At 38.9% G+C, this 25,290-nt stretch overlaps 1 protein-coding gene across 6 annotated transcripts; it reads right to left on the reverse strand.

The window, feature by feature from the left end:
• Positions 1–5,128: 5,128 nt before the first annotated feature.
• Positions 5,129–22,820, reverse strand: STX2 (syntaxin 2). 6 transcript variants are annotated; one of them, XM_055794365.1, is made up of 12 exons: positions 22,680–22,810; positions 22,565–22,646; positions 16,313–16,384; positions 15,738–15,837; positions 14,193–14,267; positions 13,151–13,224; positions 12,843–12,951; positions 11,057–11,130; positions 10,807–10,944; positions 9,295–9,405; positions 8,620–8,747; positions 5,129–7,196 (listed from the first exon to the last, which is right to left on the reverse strand). In XM_055794365.1, exons 2-11 carry the CDS (start codon positions 22,592–22,594, stop codon positions 8,664–8,666), a joined length of 867 nt encoding a protein of 288 aa, XP_055650340.1. In that variant the 5' UTR covers positions 22,595–22,646; positions 22,680–22,810; the 3' UTR covers positions 5,129–7,196; positions 8,620–8,663. The 6 variants fall into 6 exon arrangements, 5 of the variants coding, with proteins under 5 accessions (XP_055650340.1, XP_055650343.1, XP_055650338.1 ...); XM_055794368.1 differs by having other exon boundaries at positions 8,687–8,747; positions 22,565–22,820; XM_055794363.1 differs by having other exon boundaries at positions 22,565–22,817.
• Between the last annotated feature and the right edge of the window lie 2,470 nt (positions 22,821–25,290).

Genomic DNA, 25,290 nt, shown 5'->3' on the forward strand with positions numbered 1-25,290 from the left:
TCCAATAAGATAAATGCTAACAGAAACATTACCAGACTGATACCATGTTTGTTAATACTATAGTGCTCCTATAAAGCCATAACAGCCTTTAATAGGCTCAGCTTTATTTCACCCATAATTTATCTTGTCCCACATCACATTGAAGAAGCCTGAACCTAAAAGCCTCCTCTCCAACCGAAGAGAGCAGGTGATTCTCATGTGACAAATCATATCCGGAATGAGGACCCGTATTTGTGCATTGCAGGCAGCTGTGACATTTTTCTAAACAAAATTGTGCAAAGTAAATATAGAGGAAATTGTACGGCAATACCCTGAATTATTGAAAGGCTAGCTGTGCAGAACAAACATAATTAAAGGGTCTCATTATCTTCTAAATAATCATTGTAAATAATGCTTTAGATAATTACTTCATTAGTTCTCAAAACACTGGCTTTTATTCTCCTCTGAGATTCCATCCACTAACTCTACTCTGAATAAATTGCCAAAAGGGAAAATCAAAAGCAGAGCAAACATGTGAGCTGGAAATGCAATGTGTACTTCTTGTATAAACTGGTTTAAACCCAGGATGTTTTGAAATGTTTCTTGCAAATTTTCAGAAGCTGGCTTAAAAGCTTTTTTTTTTTTTTAAAAAAAAAAAAGTATGTTTTTTTTTTTCTTCAGATTGCTTTCTGATGCAGTTAGATTAATTTCCTAGCAGCTATATTTAACCATTTAAAGATGGTTGACAGCAGTGTGGACAGAACCCAGATTAGTCTATATCATGGATGACAGTTCTTAACACACATATTGCCATCTTTTTTGTCTACAAATACTACATGGTAGATTCAATAACAGAAGAGACTATGCCTCTAAAAGCAACAACCTAAACAAAAAGAAAACCAAGAGAAGAAATGGGCAGAAATGGGCAGAAAATATAAGACCTGCAGCTGGATGGCTCAATAACTAAGCAAGTCTGTATTTGGAAAAGGATCTTTTGTGAACAGCATTCTGTGAGTACTGCCAGTAATTAAAGCAATGGCATGAAAAAATGGCAAACATTTTCCTGGTCAAGCCCCAAGTCAATTTGTAGCACTGCAGAAAGCTGATGCTTACAAGTCAAAGTACTTTAAAAGGCCTTTGTCAGAAGTCCATTGAAGAAATTAAGTAGCAAGAGGAAAACGGTAAGTCTGCAGAGCAAGTTAGCAGGCATCTAATCCTTTAGATAGAAAAGGCACAGTAGAAATATCAGCAACATTTGAAACTGTGAAAATAAAATTAATTTTCACAAAGATGATTACTGAAATTTTGGAAAGGGAGATCAACAGCAACCACAAAACCTAGAAAGAATGGATGTTTTGCAGTGATGCTTTTTTATTATTACGATTTTTAAAATCAACTCATACTTGAATTCAAATTGTTTTGAGTTTATACTCGCCTGTGTGCAAATTGCTCCTTTCTTTTAAACGTAACTCAATTCACTTCCACGGCAAAAGGAGGCATTAGCCCATTACAAAATGAGGTAAGCAGAATCAACCTTATATATATATATATATTTATGTGTGTGTGTGGAATTAAACCTCACAAATGTTTTCTTGCTCCCACACTCATGTAGACAGCTTAATTTGCTCATTTTTTGAAGAGCTGACCTAGGTAGTTCACATTATAGTGAACCTGGACAAACTAGGAGTTAATCTTCCAATTCTACACGTAAGCAGAATGGTTCTGCAGTAGCTCTGGGGAGTGTTTGATTCTAGAGTGACCTACAAATAGGAGCCAAGTAGAGCCTTGAACAGGCTTTCAAATAGTTGCAGTTCCTTCACTTCTACTTGGCAGTACCTGACCAGACAAAGATGCATTTGAGGTAGTACGAAACTACTCATATTGAAGAAACCACTGTCTTTGTTTCGAAGTATCATAGCCAGTTACCCCTCCCACCCACTCCCCTTGTCTAAAGCTCATATATTTGAGGTATGACCTTCAAAGTAACTATTTATATCCTTCAGTTTAAGAGAAATTTATTCCACAAAACAGCCAAATGAAAAAATTATTCTCAAGGCCAGATTCTCTTCTTACTGATCTTTAGACTAGCAAAATGTTAATTTTGTTTGATGGACTTTCTGTAGAAAACCAATTAAATTAATCCATAGAATATTAAGAGATACTGTTCTACTATACAAAACAGTCATGACATTAAAAGTTAGCATTTTTAAAAAACCAAATTAATGCTTATATTTAAAAGATTCAGTTAATCAAAATCAAAGGTATTCAATTTTGTGATGTAGAACAGTATGAGAATCTGGTCTGATCTCACCCATGACACTGCTTTGAGCAGGCTGCACCAGATGACCTGCAGACATAGCTTCCAACCCGAGTTAACTCTCCAATTCTATGAGATATAGATGTTCACCACAGGCTCATATCACAAGTCAGCAAAGCAGCCAAAGATCTCCTTACAAGCAGCTGTCAGTATTATTATACACTTGTACACCTTCTCATCTACAAGCCTCCACATCTCATTTCAGAAATTTTAAATGCAATTCCCTTAACAGACTTACCCAATGTTAGAAACGTTGACTACGCAACAGCAGACTCAATAAAGTGTAACTAGAGAAAATAACAGTTCTGTGCAATACTACCAAATAACCTTGTCAAATATGTATTGAATTTGCTTCTTCATTTCCTGCAAGATTACACAAAAGGACTATGAAGCGGGCTGTTACGTAAATAGCACCTCTGCTGAGCCCGTATTCATTCTGACATATTCTCTAAATGGAGTTGCACTCTGTGTTAACATTGTCCAGCTCAGTTTACTTTCAAGTGACAGTAACTGGCATGGGCTGACCCAACAGTCTCATGTTCTCTCTAAAGTATGGGCATAGGAAATAAAATTTTGTATGCAAAAGAATGTCCTTCCCAGCCCACAAAGTCTGCTCCACGTTGTTAGCTATCTGTACCATAACAACAATTTTTTAAGAACTGTTTACTGTTGAACATCAAAATCCTTCTTTCTGCCTATTTGCAGTAAAATGGATTCAAATGCAGCAGTAAAAGCAAACCTCCTGTACAATACATCGACACAATTACTTTGTAATTACTTACCATTTCCATGTATTTCCCTTTGTAAAACCCTTTATTCCAGAAGTACTTTTCTTCTTCAGAACCTAGTTACAAGCTTACAAATTGCTTTTAATTCCCAAATGTTCATTTGTAAGTGCTTTAGTACCTGCAGAAGGACTTGGCGCATTTGACAGAGGCAGCTAAGAGGGGCTGCGCAGAACCGGGCAGCTAAGCACTGTCTGTGACAGAGAAGACTGAGCTGATTCACAGGTGCAAAGCCTGACCCACTGACTGCAGTGGGAGGAAGAATGCCATGGTTATTTTCAGAAGTTGCATACAAGTGACATGAATTCATCAAATCGAATTTAACATTGGGCAATCGAAGTCTTTAAACCCCCCTGATCCCCCTCCGTCAGCCCCCCCCCCCCCAAACCCAAGAAAACCCCACCCAAACCAAAACGCACACCCGAACTGTTCTCTCAATTTACGTTAAGCACAGGTGTCTGAAAGGGTATGGGCTTTCACAATGTAATTTTTTTACAGGAAGAACCATCCTTCCTCATAGAGAGCAGCTCCCTCCTTTCCCCTTGTCTTCTAAATTTTATTTATCAGGCTTGTATCCATCAAAACTCATGTAGTGCTACGCTAAACAAATCCCCCACTGCCAAGAAACGTCTGTTCTGTGTTTTACACTACAAAGCAGAGAAGCAGAACAGAGAGAGATTAATTTTTGGAATGGCTTTAGTTCATTCTGTTGAGTTCATTTATGTTCAGATTTGGTGCTTTATCCACAGGCGGTATGGCACCACTGCGAGAAGCAGCAGCAACTTGCGCTTATGAATCATCTGAGCACTTTGGTTGCACAGTTCTTTCTAACAACAGCCATTTGACTTTTTCCTTACGCTAAGATTTTGCTTTTAATCCTTTCACTTTTTTATTTTTAAAAATACTTTTACTTTACTAAAGATTTTTACTTTTTACTTTTTTTTTTTTTTTTTAAGCTTTGGTTTGCCTTTATGGACAAGCCTGCCTTCTTAACTGCCAAGCTCAACATTCCCACCCCTGTCCAATTTTTCCAGTACCACAAAGAAGTGCCAAACTAAGACTAATTGCTCAGTTACCTTAGCTAGTCATAAGCTGGCCAATTTCCACGTGGTCCACATGGATAGCCCCATTGGTGTTAAGACTTACAAAAGCTGCAATGACAGTTTCTGTATAGATAGCACTGACTCAGATGAAAGCCAATGAAACCTTGGGCATTCGACCCGCCCCCCCCCCCCCCCCCCCCCCCCCAGAAGATGAGCACAACCAACACACGAATACCCCCCAGTAGCACACTGACACTTGCATCACATTTGCCAGAGCACTGGCTGTATGAAAGGCTCTGTACCTCGATACACGACATGTAGAGGAGGAAGATGCAAGAGAAGAGGCCCCAGGAGACACCACCAGTCCCCATGCTGCCCGGCACAGGGGGCAGCTGTTCCCCCCCCCTCACCCTTGTGGCTGCCAGGGCTGTCAGCTCCCAGCAGGCTGCAGTGGGAAGGAGCCAGCTCCCCACAAGAGGACAGGTCCAGCATCACCACTGGTAGACCACCACCCAACGCTGTGCCAGCAGAAAGCCGTCAGTGGCCATCTCAACCAAGTCTGAACAGCAGCACAGGGGCAACGACTGCAGTAAGCACCTGCACAGCAGAACCCTGAACATGTTCCAGAAACTCCAGTTCTGGAGTAGGCAGGGAAGAGGAAGCTATTTTAATTCTGCAGTGTGGAAGATGCACTTCTATGGGGAATGTTTGAGAATACATGAATGGCTTTATTCAAATAAATAATCCCTATAGTTTTCAAGTTTAATACTAAAGCAGAATTCCATGGGCATAGTTTAAATAAATCAATCCCACTAATGTCTTCAGTATCATCTCTGCACCTTTTTTGGTAAGAAGTTTCAGGAAATACACTACCTTTACTCGAAGACCTAGGCATCGGTTGTTTGACCATACGTCATTGCGAAAACACACCAGCCTCATCCACTTACTGGAAATATTCACAAAGGTCACAATAACATCATGAATATAAAAACAGGCACAAGATATTTGCTTAGATAAATTTATTAGTGCATAGGTTAGAGATTTACTCCCCTCCAATATTAACAGAACAAAGAAATTCATGTGGAAAACAAGTTTTGTATTGTTCTAAAACAAACCCATTCAGGCAGCTATATAACATGTAAAAACCATGGAGTGGCCTATTGAAATATCTGGTCTTGATGGGCGAATTATTGCATTATAAATAAAATTCAACATGATGGGATCATTTTGGGGGTCACTTTAGGCAACCAGCTGTCAAAACAGCAGAATGGATGCCCCCCCCCCCCCCGGTCTAATTTGTGTATCTGTATAAATATTTACTGACAAAAATCTAAAAAAACTATAGAGTAAAAATACATTTTACCTAGAATGAGTACTAAGGCAACCAATCTTAAGTAAACTTCCTCACAAGCATCGATGAGTGTTCTGGACTTAAGAGGTAAAGAAATCTGTTCACTAACGAAGCCAAAATTTTTCAAGCTACTTCTTTATGGCTGACTTGCAAGACGACCAGTAATTTTTTTTTTTTTTTAAGATGTGTGACATCTGAATAGCTCTAGCACATTCACAGCATGTTCGGACACCAACACAGGAATATTCATACATACAATATAAATTGTAAACTTTGCTGGATTTCATTAAGTCAGACTGAATTATAGTTTACTGAGTAACTTTGATCTCAGACACTTTCAAAAAACCCTAAGTTTAAGTATTCTAACCTTTTAGGACCAAGTTATTGCAGTTAACATTCTAGTCGAGTACTAGGAAACATTGTCAACTGTAGTTTTAGACTGAGTTTAAGGCCGCACATCATACTTAATTTCTCTTACAGTGTAAATGTATCTACATATCTACAGGGATATCCTTAAACAATGAGAAGTCAAAAACTCAAGTTACAAATATTTTACACAAAATACAAAAATAACATGTAAAATTAAATGCAGTTACTTGGTTACATTGGAAGTCTTTCAAGCTTTCAAGTCCTGCAAGCTAGCATTACAACAGGTATGTATATACTAAAACACTTCATACTTGTTACATAACATATTTCATAACATATCAGTGCCTTAGTTTGCATTGTATTTCAGACTTTTCTCAGGGAGTTTATCCCCATGTGCTATATTCACATATCAACATTAGCAAACCTCTGACAAAGAAATCTTGACTTGGTTTTATAGAGAAAAAGCATGGGTTTTGTCACATTTATATGAACAATAAGGCTAAACTGATCTATCGGCTTCCTTTGTACAAGAGTTATTTGCAGAATTATCTGCTCAAGTTCAAATTCAGCGTGCATTCTTTTGTCAGAAACACTGCAACTTAACTTTTATTACAAAGGTAAGGAAATATTTAAAGCAATTAAACCTTAGTCATATTGACAGAAGTAATCAACCTGGAAAGTGTAAAAAAGCTTTTTTCTTTTTTTTTCTTCTCAAGTGCAATGCAATAGGCAGACAGTTAAATAAGTAGTCTTTTCAGAATAAAATATTTTAGCACTTGTTGGAGAAAATAAGTATAAAGCGTAGATAGGTTAAGGTGACAAAATAATACACTTGAAGACAAGGCTACATCTCATAAAAATGTTCAAAAGAGTGCTAACAAAAGCAGCACTGGTAAGGTATTAAAATTCATGATTAGGATTGTATTAGCAGTAGGAAAAAAAGCCAAACAGTCAAAACTCAGTATTGTCTCTCAATTCCATATTTAAACTGTTTGTAACACTGAGATATGAAAAAAATCCCAAGTTACATCAGAACAATTAAAAAGCAAGTTTCAGCCTTACAAACATACAGTTTGAAATGAAAATCCATACATATCCTAATACATTCTGATCTTCATTTACGAGTAAACATCAAGTGATTTTTTCTTTTTTAACCATTAGTGATAGGTCATCATCATGGGGCGGCATAAGGCATCATTTATTAAAAAAGGTTTGGTTTTACTCAAGGTGTATTTTGGAGTTTCTGAAGGTTCGTAACTCTTGGAATGTGCTTGCTATGATAGTGTTGTTGCTAGGATAATTCCAAGTATCAGAAGCAATACAGTTACACATATAATTATGAACATCAATTTCTGCAAAGAAAGAGAGAATAGTTGAGATTTAAATACCTTGTCAGATACAGAACGGTTTAAATACATGCAGATCTACAGAAAATTAATACTGACACTCCATCTGAGTGTTTGGATTTTCCTTCTCAAGAATGCTTACTGCCACAATTTCCTTTCATTAGTCTTTCTTTTCTAACACACATGTACCCATAGTTACAAGATGGAGCTATCTGTGTAACATTTTTGTATTTTGTTTCACTGAGTAATTGTTACTGCTGTACCCAATTTCTGTAAATGTAGTTACACATTGAAACAGTTGCAATAGCGAACATATACTTAACAAGTCTAAGTGCAGCAACATTGCTTACTGTACTGCCACCCTCCTTGGATAAATATTTGTAGCCTGCTCAAACCTTCACGATTACACACTTAGAATTCAATAAAAAGTCAGTAAGAATATGGTGTAGGTAATAGCTCAGAAGAGTCGCAAGGAAAAAAACCCAACAAAACCACAGAGAGACAGGTTCTACATAAATGCACCTAAGTCTGACATTAGGTTACGTATTTCTGACTATAAGCAATGATACAGTAAATCCTGTTATCTGCCCATAACCCAGAGAAGAAACTGTAAGATCAAAAAACTTTGATATAAGATTGTTAGTACAGAAAACTGAATTCCTGATTAGCTGCCTAAAATGACATCCCTCTCATAGCGCTTCGTATTTAGTTTTAAGATACCACATCTGTCTATTTTCTCTTGGACTCAGAAGACTTAACTGCTATTTTCTACATAGCCTGGCTAGGTGTTATATTTACAAGAAACGGTAGATTAGTACAGCGAAAATCTCAAGACTGAAAGAATTCTCAAACTTATCTCCTAAAATTCCAGTTGGAATCTGCAGACTGCTTTTACAAATACATTGCTATTTCCCAGTGTTTCACTTAGTCTAGTATTAATAAACAGTTTTAAAGTCAGAAGTTTTAGGATGCTCTGCAAAGCATAATCGCCAACTTTGTGTTTGTATTCTTCTGCTTTTATGAGAACTCAAAACCATAGAAAAGCCCACTTGATAACGTTCCAAGTGTAACCAGTATTCCCTATCTTACTGAAGATTTGTTTCCTGGTGTGAACTTTTAGTGTTAAAAAAATAATAATCATGGGACTGTGAGGCAATAATTGGATTTTTTGGCCTTGTTTCCTTCTTTTGTTGGAGTCTGACATAGTAATTGCATTCTGCAAATTCAGCAGCTTACCACCAGATGTCAGCTTTCAATATTCACATGCAGAGTGCTGTTCTGGAGTATGCAGAGACAGAGAAGATCCACCCGTGCGGCTCAAGCCTACCCCCTACCCCCTGCCTGTACTAACTGTAGATATTAAGGGTTAGTACAACAACATAAGCTACCGCAGCAAAACAAGAGAAAAATTAGTTGATTAGTTACTTACTGCCACAGTGGCAGGAAGTCATGCATGCTGAGGTTATCCAAGCATCACCGAATACCAACAGACAAACCAATAATTAGAGCAATTAAGGCAATTGACACCAATGACACAATGATAATTATCCACATTTTCTGTCAAAAAAACAAGGTATTATTTTAATATTAAGTACACTGAGACTTGCAATTACTTTCAATTTTTAAAACAGTTGTTAGTTCCACACTAATTTTTATTGAAGCCTAGAGTATTCTCAAATTAAGACCGATTTATCTGCATACTTTTGTGTACAAAAGGTTAAACACTTTTAAGTGCTTACATATAAATTATTGTGATTAGGACCTATATAGTTATCAAAGATGAGAAAATCATCATTTACAAATACATTTGAAAAATTATTTAAGTGTCAAAAGAACCTACTTAATGTAACAGGCATGTTATCTATATGTAGATTTTTTTTGTTGTTGTGTGTTTGTAAAATCCTTTGGTAAATCTTCCTCTCACATACTAATTTGTAACATTTTAAAATCTGATTTTAAATATCACAGCTACAAAAAAATAAAAGGCATGTATCAATCCAACCCTGAAGGACTAAATACAACAAGAAAAATTCAACTGAAATTGAAGGTTGCTTCATACTGTGCTAAATTAACATACTGACACAATTACAGAAAGACAGCATACCCTTCGTGCTTTACTTTGATATTTAACTGCTTTTTTTGTCTCTTCTTTTGCATGTTCCACGTAATCTGATGCGTTCATCACATTCTTCTCTATGTTGTTGACCATTTCACCCTTAAAAGGAAATGAATTAAAAAAATATTATTGGAATCACAGATCCCTGTTTAATGAACCTAAGAGAAGGATACTACAGAACACTAACAATTATTTTAAACAAGTGAATAATGTACGTATTAGTGGCTGACATTTTTTCTGCTTTAACGTGTAAAGGAAAAAGAATGAAAAGCAAGGGCTCAAAGTTCTAAGCAAACAAGGAACATACACGGGCAGGGCAGGCGTATTTCTCCCTTTTGCAGAAACAAATAGCGAACATCTGAAAACATACCTCTGAATATGAGGCATGTTTTAACCACCAAAACTAAAACTGATATACTAAAGAGATCAGAAATCCCTGACGTGTCTGGAAGTGGAAAAGGGTATTGACAATTTTGACACAAAGTTCAAAAGTTATCTAAGAAAATGCACACATATAATAGCAACTTCAAAATCCTCAGAACTGAAGGTTTCAAATGTAAATACGTAACAAATTCAAAGTAACTATGATGAATGAAATTTGGTAACGAAATGGAGGATTGGTGAAAAATTACAGTAAGTTTATTACCTGCGTTTCTGTCCATCAGAAGAAATAATAAGCAGCAGTAAACAGCAAAGTGTTAAAGAATGATACACAAGTAATTTTGTTCACTTTAATTCAAAAGAAAACTGCTACCGATTTGCCTTGGTTATATATTTAATATGAAAACTTCACAAGACTTCCAGAAAAAAAACCAATACAAAAATAAAATAGTCCTTTTCTGGCAAGCTTCTCGCCTGAACATTATTCTTTTCGCTTTCCAGCATAAGTCAAAGAACTTTAAGAACAGAAGTTAAAAATATTTTTATTAGATAACTGGTATATAAAGACTACAAATAGAACAAATTTATGTAAATTTCAAGCGAGCTTATGAACCTATAAAAGACAACCCGAGTGACCTGTCAATGCCTTTACAGTCACAATGTAACAGTAGTCACACCTTTGTATACACTTACACACGTTGCATACATCCTTGCTGATGCACATCTTACTCTAGCACAGTAGCCCTTTTCCATGCCTGTGAGACTCCCATATTCCTGAGGTATTGGCCAACATTCTGGGAGAGAGTTGTTCTTAAAACATGCACAAAATCTTAAAGCATATTACTAGTTTCTTCAACATGTTTACATTGTAAGTGCACCAGCTGGAAAGAAAGTCTATGTTCAGTTTTATTCGTATCAGAGTACATCTAGACTACCTTTGTCTACAATAAAATAAAGAGACCTTTAGTGATTAACCTTCATATATTCTAATCACAGCCAAACCCAAGGTAAGCCTGTATTATCTGAATATAAGCGATTGTTTCTGCATATTTTGAAAAGGAAGAACGGGGGGAAACAAAAATCCCACTTACATAAATGTGTTCGAATTTGTTCACTTACCTGAGTCTCAACAAACATCGCCATGTCTATAAACATTTCATGTAGTTCCCGTATGCTAGATTCCAGTTTCATAATATCCTTGTGACGTGACTCTATTTCATTCAGAGCTTGCCTAGTTATTTGAGAGTCTGATATAATCTTTGTGAGAATGAAAAAAAAATACAGACGTAAGTAAGTATGTGCTGACACACTTCTAAATAGCAGAAGCAGCTGAAGAGAGAAGAGACATAACTGGACCAGAAATACATACATCAGAAGTGAAGATTGAAGGATTACCACTCTCTAACATTTCTTCCAGTTCCTCATCAGTGGTGGTCTTTCCAGCTAGGATAAAAACAAAGTACTTCACATAACATCACTTATTATTGAACATAAAACTTAACCATACCAGAAGGATGACAACTCGAAGAAAAAACTCTTCTACTGAGTGTTTTTCAGGACAAAACAATGTAGCTTTTAGACATTACCAAGTGCCATTTATCATATGAAAACACCAGAAAATATCAACTAATAGTCAGAAAGCAAATGCAGATTCAAAGCTACAACAAGGAAATCCTGGTTAGTGGCAGGGGTTTGTTCATTTTGGTCAAACTGAATAGTTTTATCGGAAACATTTACGATGCACATAGGAGCCTTCTAAAGCAAAGTGTTTTTCAGAAGGAAGAACTTCAAATGCAGAGTATGTATATAACGTTCAGTATTTACTTATTCAATCATGTCACACTGGCACCCAATTCAGTTACTCCCCACCACTGTGTGGGCAATAAAATCTTTACAGAAACTTGGTTTTGCCAACACAAGATTGCATTCATATTCCACATAGAGAAGATGATTACCCATCTTCTTGCATCCCTTCACTTCTACTTTTCATAGCACATCTAACAATTGATGTAGCTTATTATTGCACGTTTAAGCAAACAGAATCCTATTGATGATGCTGGTAGGACAAATGCAAGCATTATGAGTTCCACAATACATGCAAGTGATTTGTACTGTACAGTTTTAAAGATTACTTGTAAAATCTCTGTTCTTCACATGTAAAATAAGTTGAGTATTTGTAATAACTTATACAACTCTGTCCTATCAGATGAAAGTTACAGTTTGAATACTACTTTTGATGTTAATACCAAAGAATGCTGCAAAACCTGCTTTAAAGTTTCTAGTGCCGAGGAAAAACTGAAGGCTTTAACTGGGTTATAGCAACACTAATTTCAAATGACCTGACTTACAGGGTCCCTTCCCTCAAACATATAGGTAAAGAAGAACTTAACTGGACTGATAAAACCTCACTGAAATGCTGAACTGAACCATTAGCATGACAGGCTTATGACAAATTTGAAAAGCCCATGAAAGTCATCTTATAATTTGCCAACTTTTCTGTTTGCATTTCTTATTTCAGGAATGTATATACTTGCTTTTACAGAAGACATTTAAAAAGGGTATTTCTAGGTGCAAGGTGTTATGGATGTTTTTAGGCACCTTCCAAGGCAGAAGCTGTGGTTCAGAGTAGTCAGGTACCTTTCTGAATACTCCTTTTAATAATCAATGGTTAATTAAGTCAGATGTGAGTCAGTCAACAAATACTTAAAAAGAGCACATAAAGCAGCAGCACTGACTTTGTCAGATGAATTTAACGTGTTCTTATTGACAAAAATAGCATAGCATAAAAAGAGACGTCCTGTTTAGCATGTTAATTTTGGAATGGCTTTTAATAACACTTGCTGTCTTCACAACACAGCTTTTTTTAATGTTTCATTTAAAGTTGCAACATCAGAAAAAATGAAACAAAGGAAAAAGATATTTTCTTTAATAATTTTCAACATAACATATTTAGCAAGTTGTCTCTATTTTCCTTACAGCTGTTCTGAAGAGTAGTAACAAAGAGTTTATGCCATCCAATAAAACTGATTCTTTTCTCTCACGTTTCAAGATGTCCAAGATGTACGATGCTCTGTACCAAGTTTAAGCAGTAAGAAACAAGGTGGTACTAACACAATCTTAATTAAAAAAAAAAAAAGTGTATTCAGGTAACTTACTTATCTCCAATTGTCTCTGTATCCGACATTTGCTGCGTTCTCGAAAAAGAGTTTGGGTCTCGTTGTATTCAGTCATGACCTCCACAAACTTGTGAGCTAATACAGAGTGCTGTTTTTTGAGGATTTAAAAATATGGAACAAAAACATTTATTTTCTTTTTATATAGCAAACACTACTGCACAACTGAAAGCGGTATTTGCATTCCAACAAAACGGAACATGAGGTTCTGACAGTATTTCAGAAAAAGTGAAACTCATTCTCTGTTTTACTAGAATCCTTTCATTTTCTTTAAACTTAAGTGATCATACCTGTGTTTTTCTAATCCTGAGGTCCACTGACGTCCGATTAGCATTCTCACCCTGATCAAAACTTTGTTCAATAGCTAAGAACAAAAAAGAGTATTATGAGTCAAGGTTCAGTATAATTATTAAATACTGTAGCTTAGCCCAGTTACTTTGTAAATACTATCAATTACTACTTTTTTCATGTACTAGCTCCCCAGAGACACATTTAACATTTCAGGGGGAGGAGGGGGTGGCAGTGATACATATATATATATATATATGTATGTACACACACACACAAAACACCCCTAAAATAATTTCAACAATTCGTGCAGATCTTAAAGATTATTGGAGTAGTTATTGTGTGTTAACAGAGTCACACTATTGCCTATTACTCTGGAAAAATTTCAAAAGGTGTATCAAAACAGGCTGCTCTTACAGTTTAAACAAACACCATACCCCAGTGTTTATGAAAGACGAGAGCATATAGTAATTGACATATAGTCACATTGAAACACTCAATGTATTTCAAAACCTATGCTAAACAATTAAGACATACAACAGAAAGCCACAGCAAAATTAGGTAGTCTGAATTTAAATACAATAGGTGCTCCAGAGCAATTCCCTTTGTAGACACATGCCATGGAGACTGCCTTTTTGCAGTTAATCTTCTTCCAGAACATCATGACCAAAAACCAGCTTTTCAGTTGCAGAATACATTTATACACAAAGGAATTACTTCCCATTGTAATTTTCTAGGTTAATTCTGAAGGCAAGCAAGCTCTTTGTCCTGCTCCACAAATTAGGTTGTGCTGAGACCTGGCATTTATCAATGGTGAAGCTTGCCAAGGAGGAATAAGTAGAAGATGATACCGTTACTGACATGGGCTGTACGTTAGCTGGCAGGGAAGTGGGTGTCTTTTTTTTAGCTGTACAATACAGTTTATACAAACAGAATTCAGCTTTTAAAGTTTAAAAGTTCATCTGCAATGCATTAAGTTTGTAACACTGCTACCATCCTGAATCATTACAGGTGACAGTAGTTTTATTTCTCTTCACAACCTACCCTTTAACCTGGCTCGGATTTTATTAGCAATCTTCTTTATTTCCTCATTTAATTCTTCAAGTTCTTCCTTTGTTCCTAAAAAATATATATATTTTTTTTTTAGAACAGTTAGTTGTTGGTAATAGTAAGCCTGCAACCATCTACAACTCTACCTTGCAGTCTCATAACTGTATTCAATGCAACCATGCAGAGAAGTTTATTATACTCCCCGTGTACTTTAAATATGACTTTTACAACAGCACACTACCCGATTCCTGCTTTTTGTGTCAGGCCCTCACACCTGGGAAACGTTACTACCAAGTCACCAACTAAAAACCAGCTCATAAAATATTCCACTTTTTTCCTTAACACAACACTTCCAGGCTAATATTCATTTGCTGATCAAAATGAAAGTTCACTGAAGTTTATCAAGTGAAAATACAGATCTGGCTCACTTTTTTTAGTTCTGTCTCTCAGACTCATAGCTTTTACCTTTATTAACCGTACCACGCACCACCTATATTTTTGAATACTATACATAGAACTGTTCATGAAGAACTTGGCTAGATCTATTATAAGGTTTACCGAGGACGCTAGATTAACAAGAGCAGACATTGCTCACTTGTAAGTAACATCGTGTTCCTACACAATTCAGATGCATTACTGTGCACGTTTTTTAGCACAAACACAAGCTGATAAATAAGCTGAGATCACAGATTTTGAACATTCAGATGAACCCATATTATACCTGAGATTCACTGGCTCTATGACTGTTAAGACAAAAAGCGGTCTGCAAAATCATTGTTAAGAATACAAACATTCATAAACAAAGAAAACAGGGGGGAAAAGAAGCACTTCAGTTTTTTAATCAACAAGATAAATGTCAAGCTAGCATTGCAACACCCCACAAAAGTATCTCAGCAACTTTTCTTCCCTTTTCCTTAAACCCTGCCCCCAAATCCAGACATGCTTTGAAACACGAAGTGTTGAGAACAGAGAAGGTTCCATGCTTCTGGCTAAGTTCCCTAAACTTTTGAGTTTGCTGTTCAGAAAGCACATCCTGACTTTCAGCTTTGGGGTTACAGCCTCTAAAAATAGGGCTCCAGTGCGGAACGCTCACTGCCACTGTAGCAGCTGACTGTAGCATTAGTGTTAAGACAGGATCTTGCCCCTGCTGAATAAAAAGATGATGGCTTTACTGTATGAGCTTCAGTTGACAACTTCAACATTTTCACTAATTATAAGAACTGCAAATAGTCTCTTAAGTTTCTGAAGACAATCACTTCCACGATACTGTACTAAACTGAGTTTTGGTCTAGCAAAGGTTTGGACAATGCAACAAATATTCTGAGAATGTTTTTATACAAGCGAGACTTCAAAAAGGTAAAAGTAAGCAAATTAAAATATTAATTCAATACTAAATACGGAAATATTTAAATAAATTGTGTTACATTTTGCATTCTGAACACCTGAAATTCCATTCCTATAGACTGCTAAAACAATTACAAGAATTATTTCGGAATATCCAGCCACACATATCTGAAGTCAAAAAAAGCAGTAACTCACTTCCTTCAGGATTTGGTGCCGACAGGATAATGCTGTGCTGCTTCTTCACTTCTTCCACATTTTGTGCTATTTTTGCAATATTATTTCTAAGTTCCTCAACCTAGAGGAAGAGAAATACGGCCATGTAAACATGTAAACAGGGCAACAACCTAAACAAATAAAAATTCCATTGCAAGATTTGTTAAGTATCTTACAGAAAACTCTGCAGAAATGTTGGCATTTAAACAGCTTGCTTTTTCCTCCTTAAGAAAAACACGGTATTCTTAATAGTAAATCTATTCTGCATGGCCAAAATCTTAAGTGCTACTATTCCTAATAAAAAAGATTTTAAAATTCTCTAAGCAAATTCCTTGTGAACACGGAGTTAAAAACACTTCCATGCAGTAAAGACAGAAAATACCCAGAAATGAACAAACGCAGGCATTACTGACATTTGATTTGTCATACCACTGCAAAGCATTCAGGCTGGTGGGGTGGGGTGTGTGTAGACGAATCATTAAACCTAACTACAAAAATTGAAAGGCATGAAGAGAAAACTGGAAGTCTTTAATGCACGGTGAAAACTGTAACTTTACCTGTTGGAAAAAGTCATCCATAAAATGGTCTTTTTCAACAATAACTGTCTCCCCATCCTCGGTTCCTTTATACTGTAAAAGTCAACAAAACAAATCTGTGAAATAAAACTCAGGATACTGTTCCAAAACAAAGACTTCTTCTGCATTGCTACTGCCTACACATTTTTGCCAACAGCCTGCAAATACAAAAAAGTGAGGACTACTCTAAAAACAAACAGAGGTCAAAGAAAGTCACCTGACTACCATGAAATTATGAATGTTAAGGCATGTACTCCTCTAAACAACCTCAGGACAGGACAGAACCAGTCTGTAAGCGATGTCACAGTTTTCATTACCTATCATAAGAATTATTAAAATACAATTTGACATGTAAATAATCTCTCACAGCATAAAGATACTTCCACAGTGAATCCCACGTGAACTGAAAGTAACATCAGGTTAACCAAGACATCATCAAACCCTGTCAAAGAAGCAACAAGGGGGTGTCGGAGTCGCCTTAAGACATCTAATGAAAGCTACAACAAAAAGCTATCAACATCGGCTTACTGGTTTCGCCCTTGGGTGTTTTCAAGGCTGCCATTCCAGACCAGTTTAGGCATAATTAGCTGCACTAAACTACACATCCACTACATAATTGCTACACCCTCAGAAAGCAGCCCAGGAGGCAGAAGCTCAAGCTGACAGGGCTCACACACCTCCAGGGCACATGGCCCAATACTTCCGAGTGACACTTCCCTAACCCTTGAGCTAGTCCAGCAGCATCTTCAGATCTTGACAGTAACAGAAATTCAAATTTTATCAAGGGAAAAGAGAATCAGCATGCATCACATAAAGGCAAAGAGTTCCAGCTCCCATGTTCTCTAGTCCCGACTGCAGACTGTCTGAACTGCATTAAATCAAAATTGGAACAAAATACTATTCTACCATCTAGTCAGTGAGTTATCTGTTAGAAAAAACAAACTACAAGACAAGTATTATTAAGGGACTGTCTTGTCCAAGATGCCTTTTTTTTCTTACAAGCCCCTCTGCCTTTGATGTTCTATCACCCACTTTCTGCTCCTAGACCCTAATCCTATTACCCAATAAGCCCTTTGTTTCTGGCTTCATTAAATTAGACGAGATGTATATTATTTGCATGACAATTCTGCAATTTAATTCTATGTCAAACACTGCTATTATCTAATAACAAAGGTCATACTCAATGAAGATCTAGGCACCAAAATCTAAGAATGCCGCAAATTTCAAGGAACATTACTTATACTTTGTGACAGTTCCTTTACTGCAAATTCAGGGAGCGCACAAAGCCCTTTGACAATACGCATGTCAGGACCTACCCGGTGTTTATGCTCAGGGGAAGCCATAATGCCCCAGATGAAACAGGAATTTATATGTCACTGCGCTCCTGGGCCACCCTCCAATCACTCGTAGTGCCGTCTGTCATTAATGACTTTTTGTAGTTACTCATTTTGGGGAGATGATTGCTAGAGCTCAGTATTAAATAATCTCTCCTTAGGGATTTTGATCAATTAACAGTTTTGTTAATACAAGTATGTGACGAAGTCTGTGAGCACATGAAGTCACCCCACTTTTACCCATTCCTCAAACCACAGTGCTACAAAGTTACCAGTTGCAAGTTAACATATAAGAATGAGCTACAGTTTAAAGACATTTAATTTCATCGGAACACCTTCTGCTGACATGTACTGAGTAGAGAATAGTTTTTCTGATTGTTTATTACCACATCCTACATTTAGTTAATTGAACTAAAAATAATAATAAAAAAAAAATAGTACCAGCTAAGAAATTCAGCATGTCAGCTTTTAGTTTGGTCAAATGTTCTAAGTAAAATATTAAACACCTGAGTGAAACTTAATGAAAGATAAAGAAAAAAAAATATCTTGCTCTGAATTCCCCTTTACAGATGCTAGGCTGGAAGGAAACAGTCATGATTGCCTACACTGCAGTCTGTTTCATTTCAATTTCACATTTGGTTGCAATGCCACCCCTGACAGATCAACGTGCTGTCTGCTGATCGTTGCAGGGTTTATGGACAGCCTACTTTGGACATCAGCGCTTGAGGCGCCTGAGACTGGTCAGCCTCTGTTCTCTATGTTCTTGAATCATCACTTACCTAAATAAAATACATCTTATTTGCTAACTGTTCAACTTCAGTAATGCACCTTCATTTGACAAGCACACAATTCAACCAAGAACTGGCTTTTATCATCAAGTTCAGCAGAAACAAATTGTTTCTCCTAGACCTTACCTCCCCAATCTAAGCAGTGCCAACAACCAGAGCCATCTAAGGGTCTGTTTGCAGCTCATACCTTGACCTTGGGACTGAAAGCCTGGGCCATACGACTCCATAGATATTTATACACTATTTATAAAGTTCCCTCAGAAGTTTTTTTTATATGACAGAATCCAGATATTCAGACAATATCAGTTCTCAGCTCCAAGTAGGAGCTACCCCTGATGGTTCATGAAACTTCTGACATTCCCCGTATCTCAGAGAAGTGCAGAAACAAAGTCTAGCTTGAGATATATTACCAAATTAATTACTGACCTTTGAAACTGAAAACAGCTTTTGACTAAAACCATGCCTATTTCTCTCCCTTGAAATTCCACTCAACGTTAGTTACTTCTCAGCACAGATAACGTGTATCCCTCGGCAGGCTGCAACAGTAATAACTGACAGCCATCACCGCAAGGAGCAGGTTGCAGAGTGTTGGTTTCTCCTTACACCATCAGTGTTTCCAGAAATTCTTTTATATTAGAGTAGCCGAGGAGATCTGTCAGGCAGCTGCAGCAGGTCAATCATTAACGTGCATTTAGCAGCATTACTGTACAGCCAGAGAAACGTCATATGGTAACCACCTTCAAGAAATCACTTTACGTTGTTACGACGTGGAAAACATACAGCTCATCTTCAGTAAATTCCATGTCTGAACAAAGACTAACTAAGAGGTTAACTTGGGGAGGGGAGGAGGAGAAGAAGAACTCAGTAATGTTTTCCTCCTTCTCAGAAGGTTTTTTTGCATTTTTTTTTGCATTTTTTTCCACAACCCCCCCAATTCTACCAATTTTAACTTTTTTGACTTTGTGGTTCTTCACTCATTCATAAACCGTTCTGGGGGCACTAAGTGAACGCCCAAGAAACAGTTTATGAAAAATGTAGTTCTGTAGAAGTTACAGGTCCTTATGTTACAAAAAGAAAAAGCATATAAAAGCGTATTTTCAAATGTTATGCCTATGACATCCTCAGAAACACCCAAGAATAAAGAAATACAAAAAGCACGTATTGAAAATGATTAACCAATCAAACAAGAAAAACTGATTTCACCAGACAGCTCTGCATCCATTTCAGCATAGAACAAGACGGTAATTTTTGAGCCACAGGAACAACGCAGCCCAAACTCGAGATCTAAAACATCGTGCATGTGTAGGTTTACATCTTTACCTGGTTTTTAAATGATTTAACAATAAGAAAGAAGCCTGAATGAGTTTTATTAACAGACCTTTAAAAGGACATCAGTTTCCAATATCTGACACTAGCCAGAAGTGCTGAACTGAGTGTCTGAACACAGATCCTACAGCTCTTCTTAAGCCATTTTAAGACGGACTTGCACCCATGAACAGCAAACCACCGAATGCTAGGAGAATATTTTACAGTCATTGCTATATACTTGCTCTGTTGATTTTTTTTTTCTTCCCTAAATACCTCCTATTCACTGCTGAAAACAACATACTGGATCAGAGAGGACCTTTTATTCTTCTTTTAATCTTACACTCATTTATGCTCAAAATAACTAAAACCAGTCTGGGATTTGACCGATTGCACAGTTAACCATATTAAAGGGTAATTCAAACAGCTGAAAGAAGTTAATTTTGCCCCGATTAGAATAACTTAAGAGTGACATTAAAATAATCCCCTAGAAGTGGACAAGTACAATTGCAGATGCTATCCTCTGAAAAAGCACATGCAAGATGTTTTCTAGCTAGAAAATAAGCAGCAGCAACATCATCTGAAGGCTGTATCATCTGCATGTCTTCGATTTCTTTCTCCAGCAACTGTTTGAGTACTGTTTAACTGCCTAAATACAGTGTATTAACAGAAGTATCTAAAAGTTATGATTTTATGTTAATGAAACACAAAACTTGATAAGTAACTTTTATCCTTCTCTATAAAGGGAAATCTATGAGAAGTATGAAAAAGCTACAACTTTTAATGACAAAATAGTTCGCTTGCTGTCAAATAAAATCCAGGAATAGACAAATGAGGACATGCTAAATGAACTTTTCCGCTAAAAGGAATACAGTATTTAGTTAAAACAGGTCAGTGTAGTAGCAGCTAAAGTACTAGCATCTCTTAAACTAACTGTATACCACATTGGGTCTTTAGGGGAAATGAGGTGGATGGATTTCACATTTAAGGTAGAACCAAAGAAAGAAGGGAATTCTTACATTAAGGGAAAGAGGCAAGGCATGGTCATTCCTGAGTTTTGCAGGCACAAGCATGTTTAAAAACCACAACATGTATATATATATATATATATGCTTGGCTCTTCGCTTCATGATACAGGCAAATAAAGTACAATGGAACCATGCTAATCAAACTGAAACAGTTTGGAAAACAGGCAAATAAATATTAATACATTATTTCTCCCAGATTATTTATTCCTTTTCAAAGCAATCTTACCCATGTATGATGAAGGATCACTGTTCAAAGCATTTATGCTAGTAAAGGAAAATGACTTCACAAAAACATGATCTTTTTTGATATTTCAGATGAAGATGGAAGTTGCTGCTTCTACAAGTGCTAGTAAAGGAAAATGACTTCACAAAAACATGATCTTTTTTGATATTTCAGATGAAGATGGAAGTTGCTGCTTCTACAAGTGCTAGTAAAGGAAAATGACTTCACAAAAACATGATCTTTTTTGATATTTCAGATGAAGATGGAAGTTGCTGCTTCTACAAGTTCCCTGTGGAAATCAAGTTTTACCGATGCCATCACCCGCAGGTATGCAACTTGTCAAAACGTCACGTCAACTACACACTTTTCAGTGATGAAACATAGGCCGGATCATTAGTAACTCCTACCTTCATTTGATGTTTAAATATTTTCTTCTAGTTAGAAGAAAACTTTGAAGTTTTAAGTCTCTAAGCTATTTGTTAATTGTACAGACAGTGAAAATACTGGTGATGAACATACGAAGCACTTCAGCAATACTGAGTGTCGTGTTTAAAGAAGTCTCTTGCTGCAGGAATGTTTAAGGTAAAGTAGCTTGCTGCAGCATGGTAATCTTTTTGAATACTAAAGCCGCTTTAAAAATCCCTATGTACCGCTACTTTAAAAATTTTTAACAATGTCTAAGGGGGGAGTAGGGTTTGGGTTTTTTGTTTTTAATTCACAACCCCATACAACAGACCAATGCTGCTTCACTTCAGTCACAACGAGGCCTACAGGTTTAGGTTTGTAAATGAAAAAGCGAATTCAGACCTCCGTTTGCTGCTTCCTGCTTCTGGGAGGCGTGCACCGCCGCGGCACATACCCCCCCAGCCCGGCCACGTCCACGGCCAGGAAGAGGGAAGCGGTACCCCTGGGAGAAGTTCCCTTTCCCCCCGTAACTCCAGAACTTCTTTCCTGGTCAAGACACGGCGGTCTGACGCCGAGCACACGTTCCGGACGCCCACCCATCCATCGGGGAGGCCCGCGCAGGCCGCCGGTCCCCGCACCCCGCGCCGCAGCTCCTGGGCGGGACCGGCACAGCCGCGCGCGAGGGGGCCCGGCGCTGCCGCGCGCTCTCCCTTCCCGCGTCTTTTCGGGGCCGACGCACGAGGCCGAACCCCCCGCGTGACGCTGCGCCGCGCGCAGGGCCGGGCCGGAGCCGCCCCCGCTGCCATCTTGCCCGGGGCCGCGCTCGCGGAAGCTCGCGCACTGCGCCACGCCACGGGCCGCTCGGCAGGGCGCGCGCCGGCCCCGCGGGCCGGTACTGGCGGCGGGGGGGAGCCGCGGCGGGAGCCCCGGGCGCCGCCAGGTCCCGGCCGGGCCGCGCCCGCCGCGGGAGGGAGGAAAGGGGCCGCCCCTCGCCCGCCGGGCAAGCGCCGCGCTCCGGCCCGGGCATGGCGCCGCGCAGCCCCGGCCCCCGCCCGCCGCCGCCCTCGTCACCTCCCGCCCCCCCCCCCGGAGCCTCCGCGCTCCCTGCACCCGCCCCGCCGTTCCCACCCGCCCGGGGCCCGAGCCCTCACCTCTGCCAGGTCGGCCAGCCGGTCCTTCATCCCCGCAGCGGCCCGGCGACGCCCCGAGACCTCCCCGACTGCTCCTCGCTCGCTGCCGAGGGCCGCCCGCGCCGGGGCCGCCTACCCCGCGCCGGGGCCGCCTACCCCGCGCCGGCTCGCTCCGTCCCCCGCTGGGCCGGGCGCTGCGGGCGGGCCGCGCCGCCACCCCCGCTGCCCTGCCGCGCCCGCCCGATGTCACGGCAACCGCGGGCCGCGCCGCGCATGCGGGGAAGGGGCGGGCGGGTGCGGCAGCCGTCCCCTGGGGGCGCGCTCCTCGCGCCGCTGACGTCACGGCGGGGTCGTTCACCCTCCTGAGGTAAACGCCTCAGCGGCGGGCGGCAGCGCTCCCCTTAGCGGAGCGGCGTGACAGAGGGGTCAGGAAGGTACGACTGAGCGGAGTGTGGCCGCGTACAGGTCCGAGGGGGCGCCCCAAAAGAGAAAGGATCGGCTTCGGGGAACTGAGAGGTCTGAACCGTACCGCAGGCACCTGCAAGGGAATTCCCGCCCTTGGAAGGGCCTGGAAGCAGTGCTGCCAGGCATATTCGAACAAGAAATCATAACGCGCGATTTTGGGAGACTATTATGAGACAAAAAGTAGTAAAAAGTTGCGATACAGTTATTTTTAGTTGCATTTAATTCTTTTCTGGTATGTGATGTGGGCAGGCTGCCTTCTCTTTGCCTTTTCCTAATATTAAGCTATGGCTTGCAGTCCATTTTCCCCCCTCAGAGCAGCTGAGAGTGATGCATACCGTGACTGGAAATTAAAAGAAAGCTGTATCCTCCCACTCCACGAAGCAGAAGGTGACTAACTCTTCAAGGAAAAATCTTTAAGGTTCCAGTAAACCACCCTTCACTGGAGTCCTAAATCCGTACAATAATAGATATGTGTTAAATGCCTGGGAGTTTCTAGGAAATAGAGCATGCACATACTGTGGAAGGCAGAAAATCTGCAGTGGTATTGTGTTCTTAGGTGCTTGCTGAGAACTGCTACTTCAGACGGCAATTACCTGTAATAATTTGTATCTCAGTGCTATCATAAATAGACTTTATCTTCTAGACTACATGTTCAGCAACCACAAATTTTAAAAAAAGTTACTTTTGGGTACTGAGCATAACAATGCAATGCATAATTTTCCTCATGTATTTAAAGAATTTTATTCCAGTGATAGATCAGGAATTTAAAGATCCTGAATTAGCAATGTAAGCCACTTCAAAGGCACTAAATGGCTGAATTGTTGGTTTCTGAAAATACGTGTATCTGTATCAGCCCTTCATCACTGACCTAGTAAATGCTTATCTTCCAAGAGTGTAGTCTGCTAACAAAACCTAGAGTCAGACACATTTTAACTTGGTGAAAAAATGAGTAAATTTTGTCTTTGGAATACATATTTTGATTGCATTTTGCTACTGTACAATCCATTTTACCTACCTATGCTGAACGTGACTAGTTTCCTTTTCAAACCTTTCAGCGTAATTTCCAGTGTCGCCTTGAATGCCAGTGTGCAGATCTGCGTTCCTGCCAGAGCTTGTATTCCAGAGACGTGTCTGCAGCCGCTGCTTTAACTGGGAAGTACAAATATGGTCCTTTTCATTGCTTGCTTGCGAATGTTGTTGCCTCAAAATGATCTTGCTTCCTATTAATATAGCAGTTGTATTCAAATATGTTGTTTAGTTCTCTTTATCTCCGGTACTGCCTTTTACACCATTCCTCATTTGCATCTTCAGAGGCTTACTTAGTAAAGGCTGCCTTTTTCTTTGTGTATTTATCTGCCTCAGTGAGTTGCTAAGGTTGTTCACAGTTGACCTGAGTCAAGATTCAGGAAACTTAAAAGTAATTATTCTGCAAATCATCCAGTGATACCTTATGTACTCTTAGATAGTGATCTAAGGCTGCTGATGAGTGAGTGCTAAGAAGTGTTCTGTTGCCTTTGCTGAATGGGGTGGATGTTTTGTGGATCCTTTGAACTGAACACTTATACATGATGATAAAAACTAGATTCCACCTAATTTAACTTACCTCCGTAACAACAAAATAAGTATTTTCCAGGAGCTCAAATGCTATGACAGGGAACTTTTTAATTAGAAATCTATTTTAATTTTTTCAAAATAAAGTATTATGTAGTGCTACTATTTGGTTTGCACAGAAAAAGAAGTAGTTTACTAGTAGATTTGTAACAATTTGGAGAAGTTTTTAAAGTAGACGAAGTGTGCTGTATACAGTTGCAGATTATGCGCCTTCCCCCCCCCCCCCCCCGAAGTGTTTATAGTGTTAAAAACTGCCAAACTCCACTAATGCGGCTTTATGGGTTCCTATTTATAAATGCATGCTTATTTGTCGAGAGGCGGAATTCACAAGGGTTTTATAAAGATAGCATTGTGCTGTGAAAAACTAGATGAGTTGCATGTTCTGAAAAATACCCTTCCTGACACCTAGAGGTGATCAGCAGAAGTTCTCAACAAGCCACAAACCCAACTCATCCAAAAAAGTGAAGGCGTATTCAGGAAGCCAGTGATTTTTCCAAAATCTTATGCAACATTTGGATTGGCATTATGCTATCAAATAAGCAAAAATTAAGAGCATAGTGCAGCTATTGTAAAACTTTCCCTGTATGTTGTAGCTAGGTCTGTAGAAAATGAACAAGAGAGATGTTTGTATACAAGACCTGCCATGAAATATTTTGTTAATTCAATCCAGA

Source organism: Falco peregrinus, chromosome 2, assembly GCF_023634155.1.
Source record: "Falco peregrinus isolate bFalPer1 chromosome 2, bFalPer1.pri, whole genome shotgun sequence".
NCBI lineage: Eukaryota > Metazoa > Chordata > Aves > Falconiformes > Falconidae > Falco > Falco peregrinus.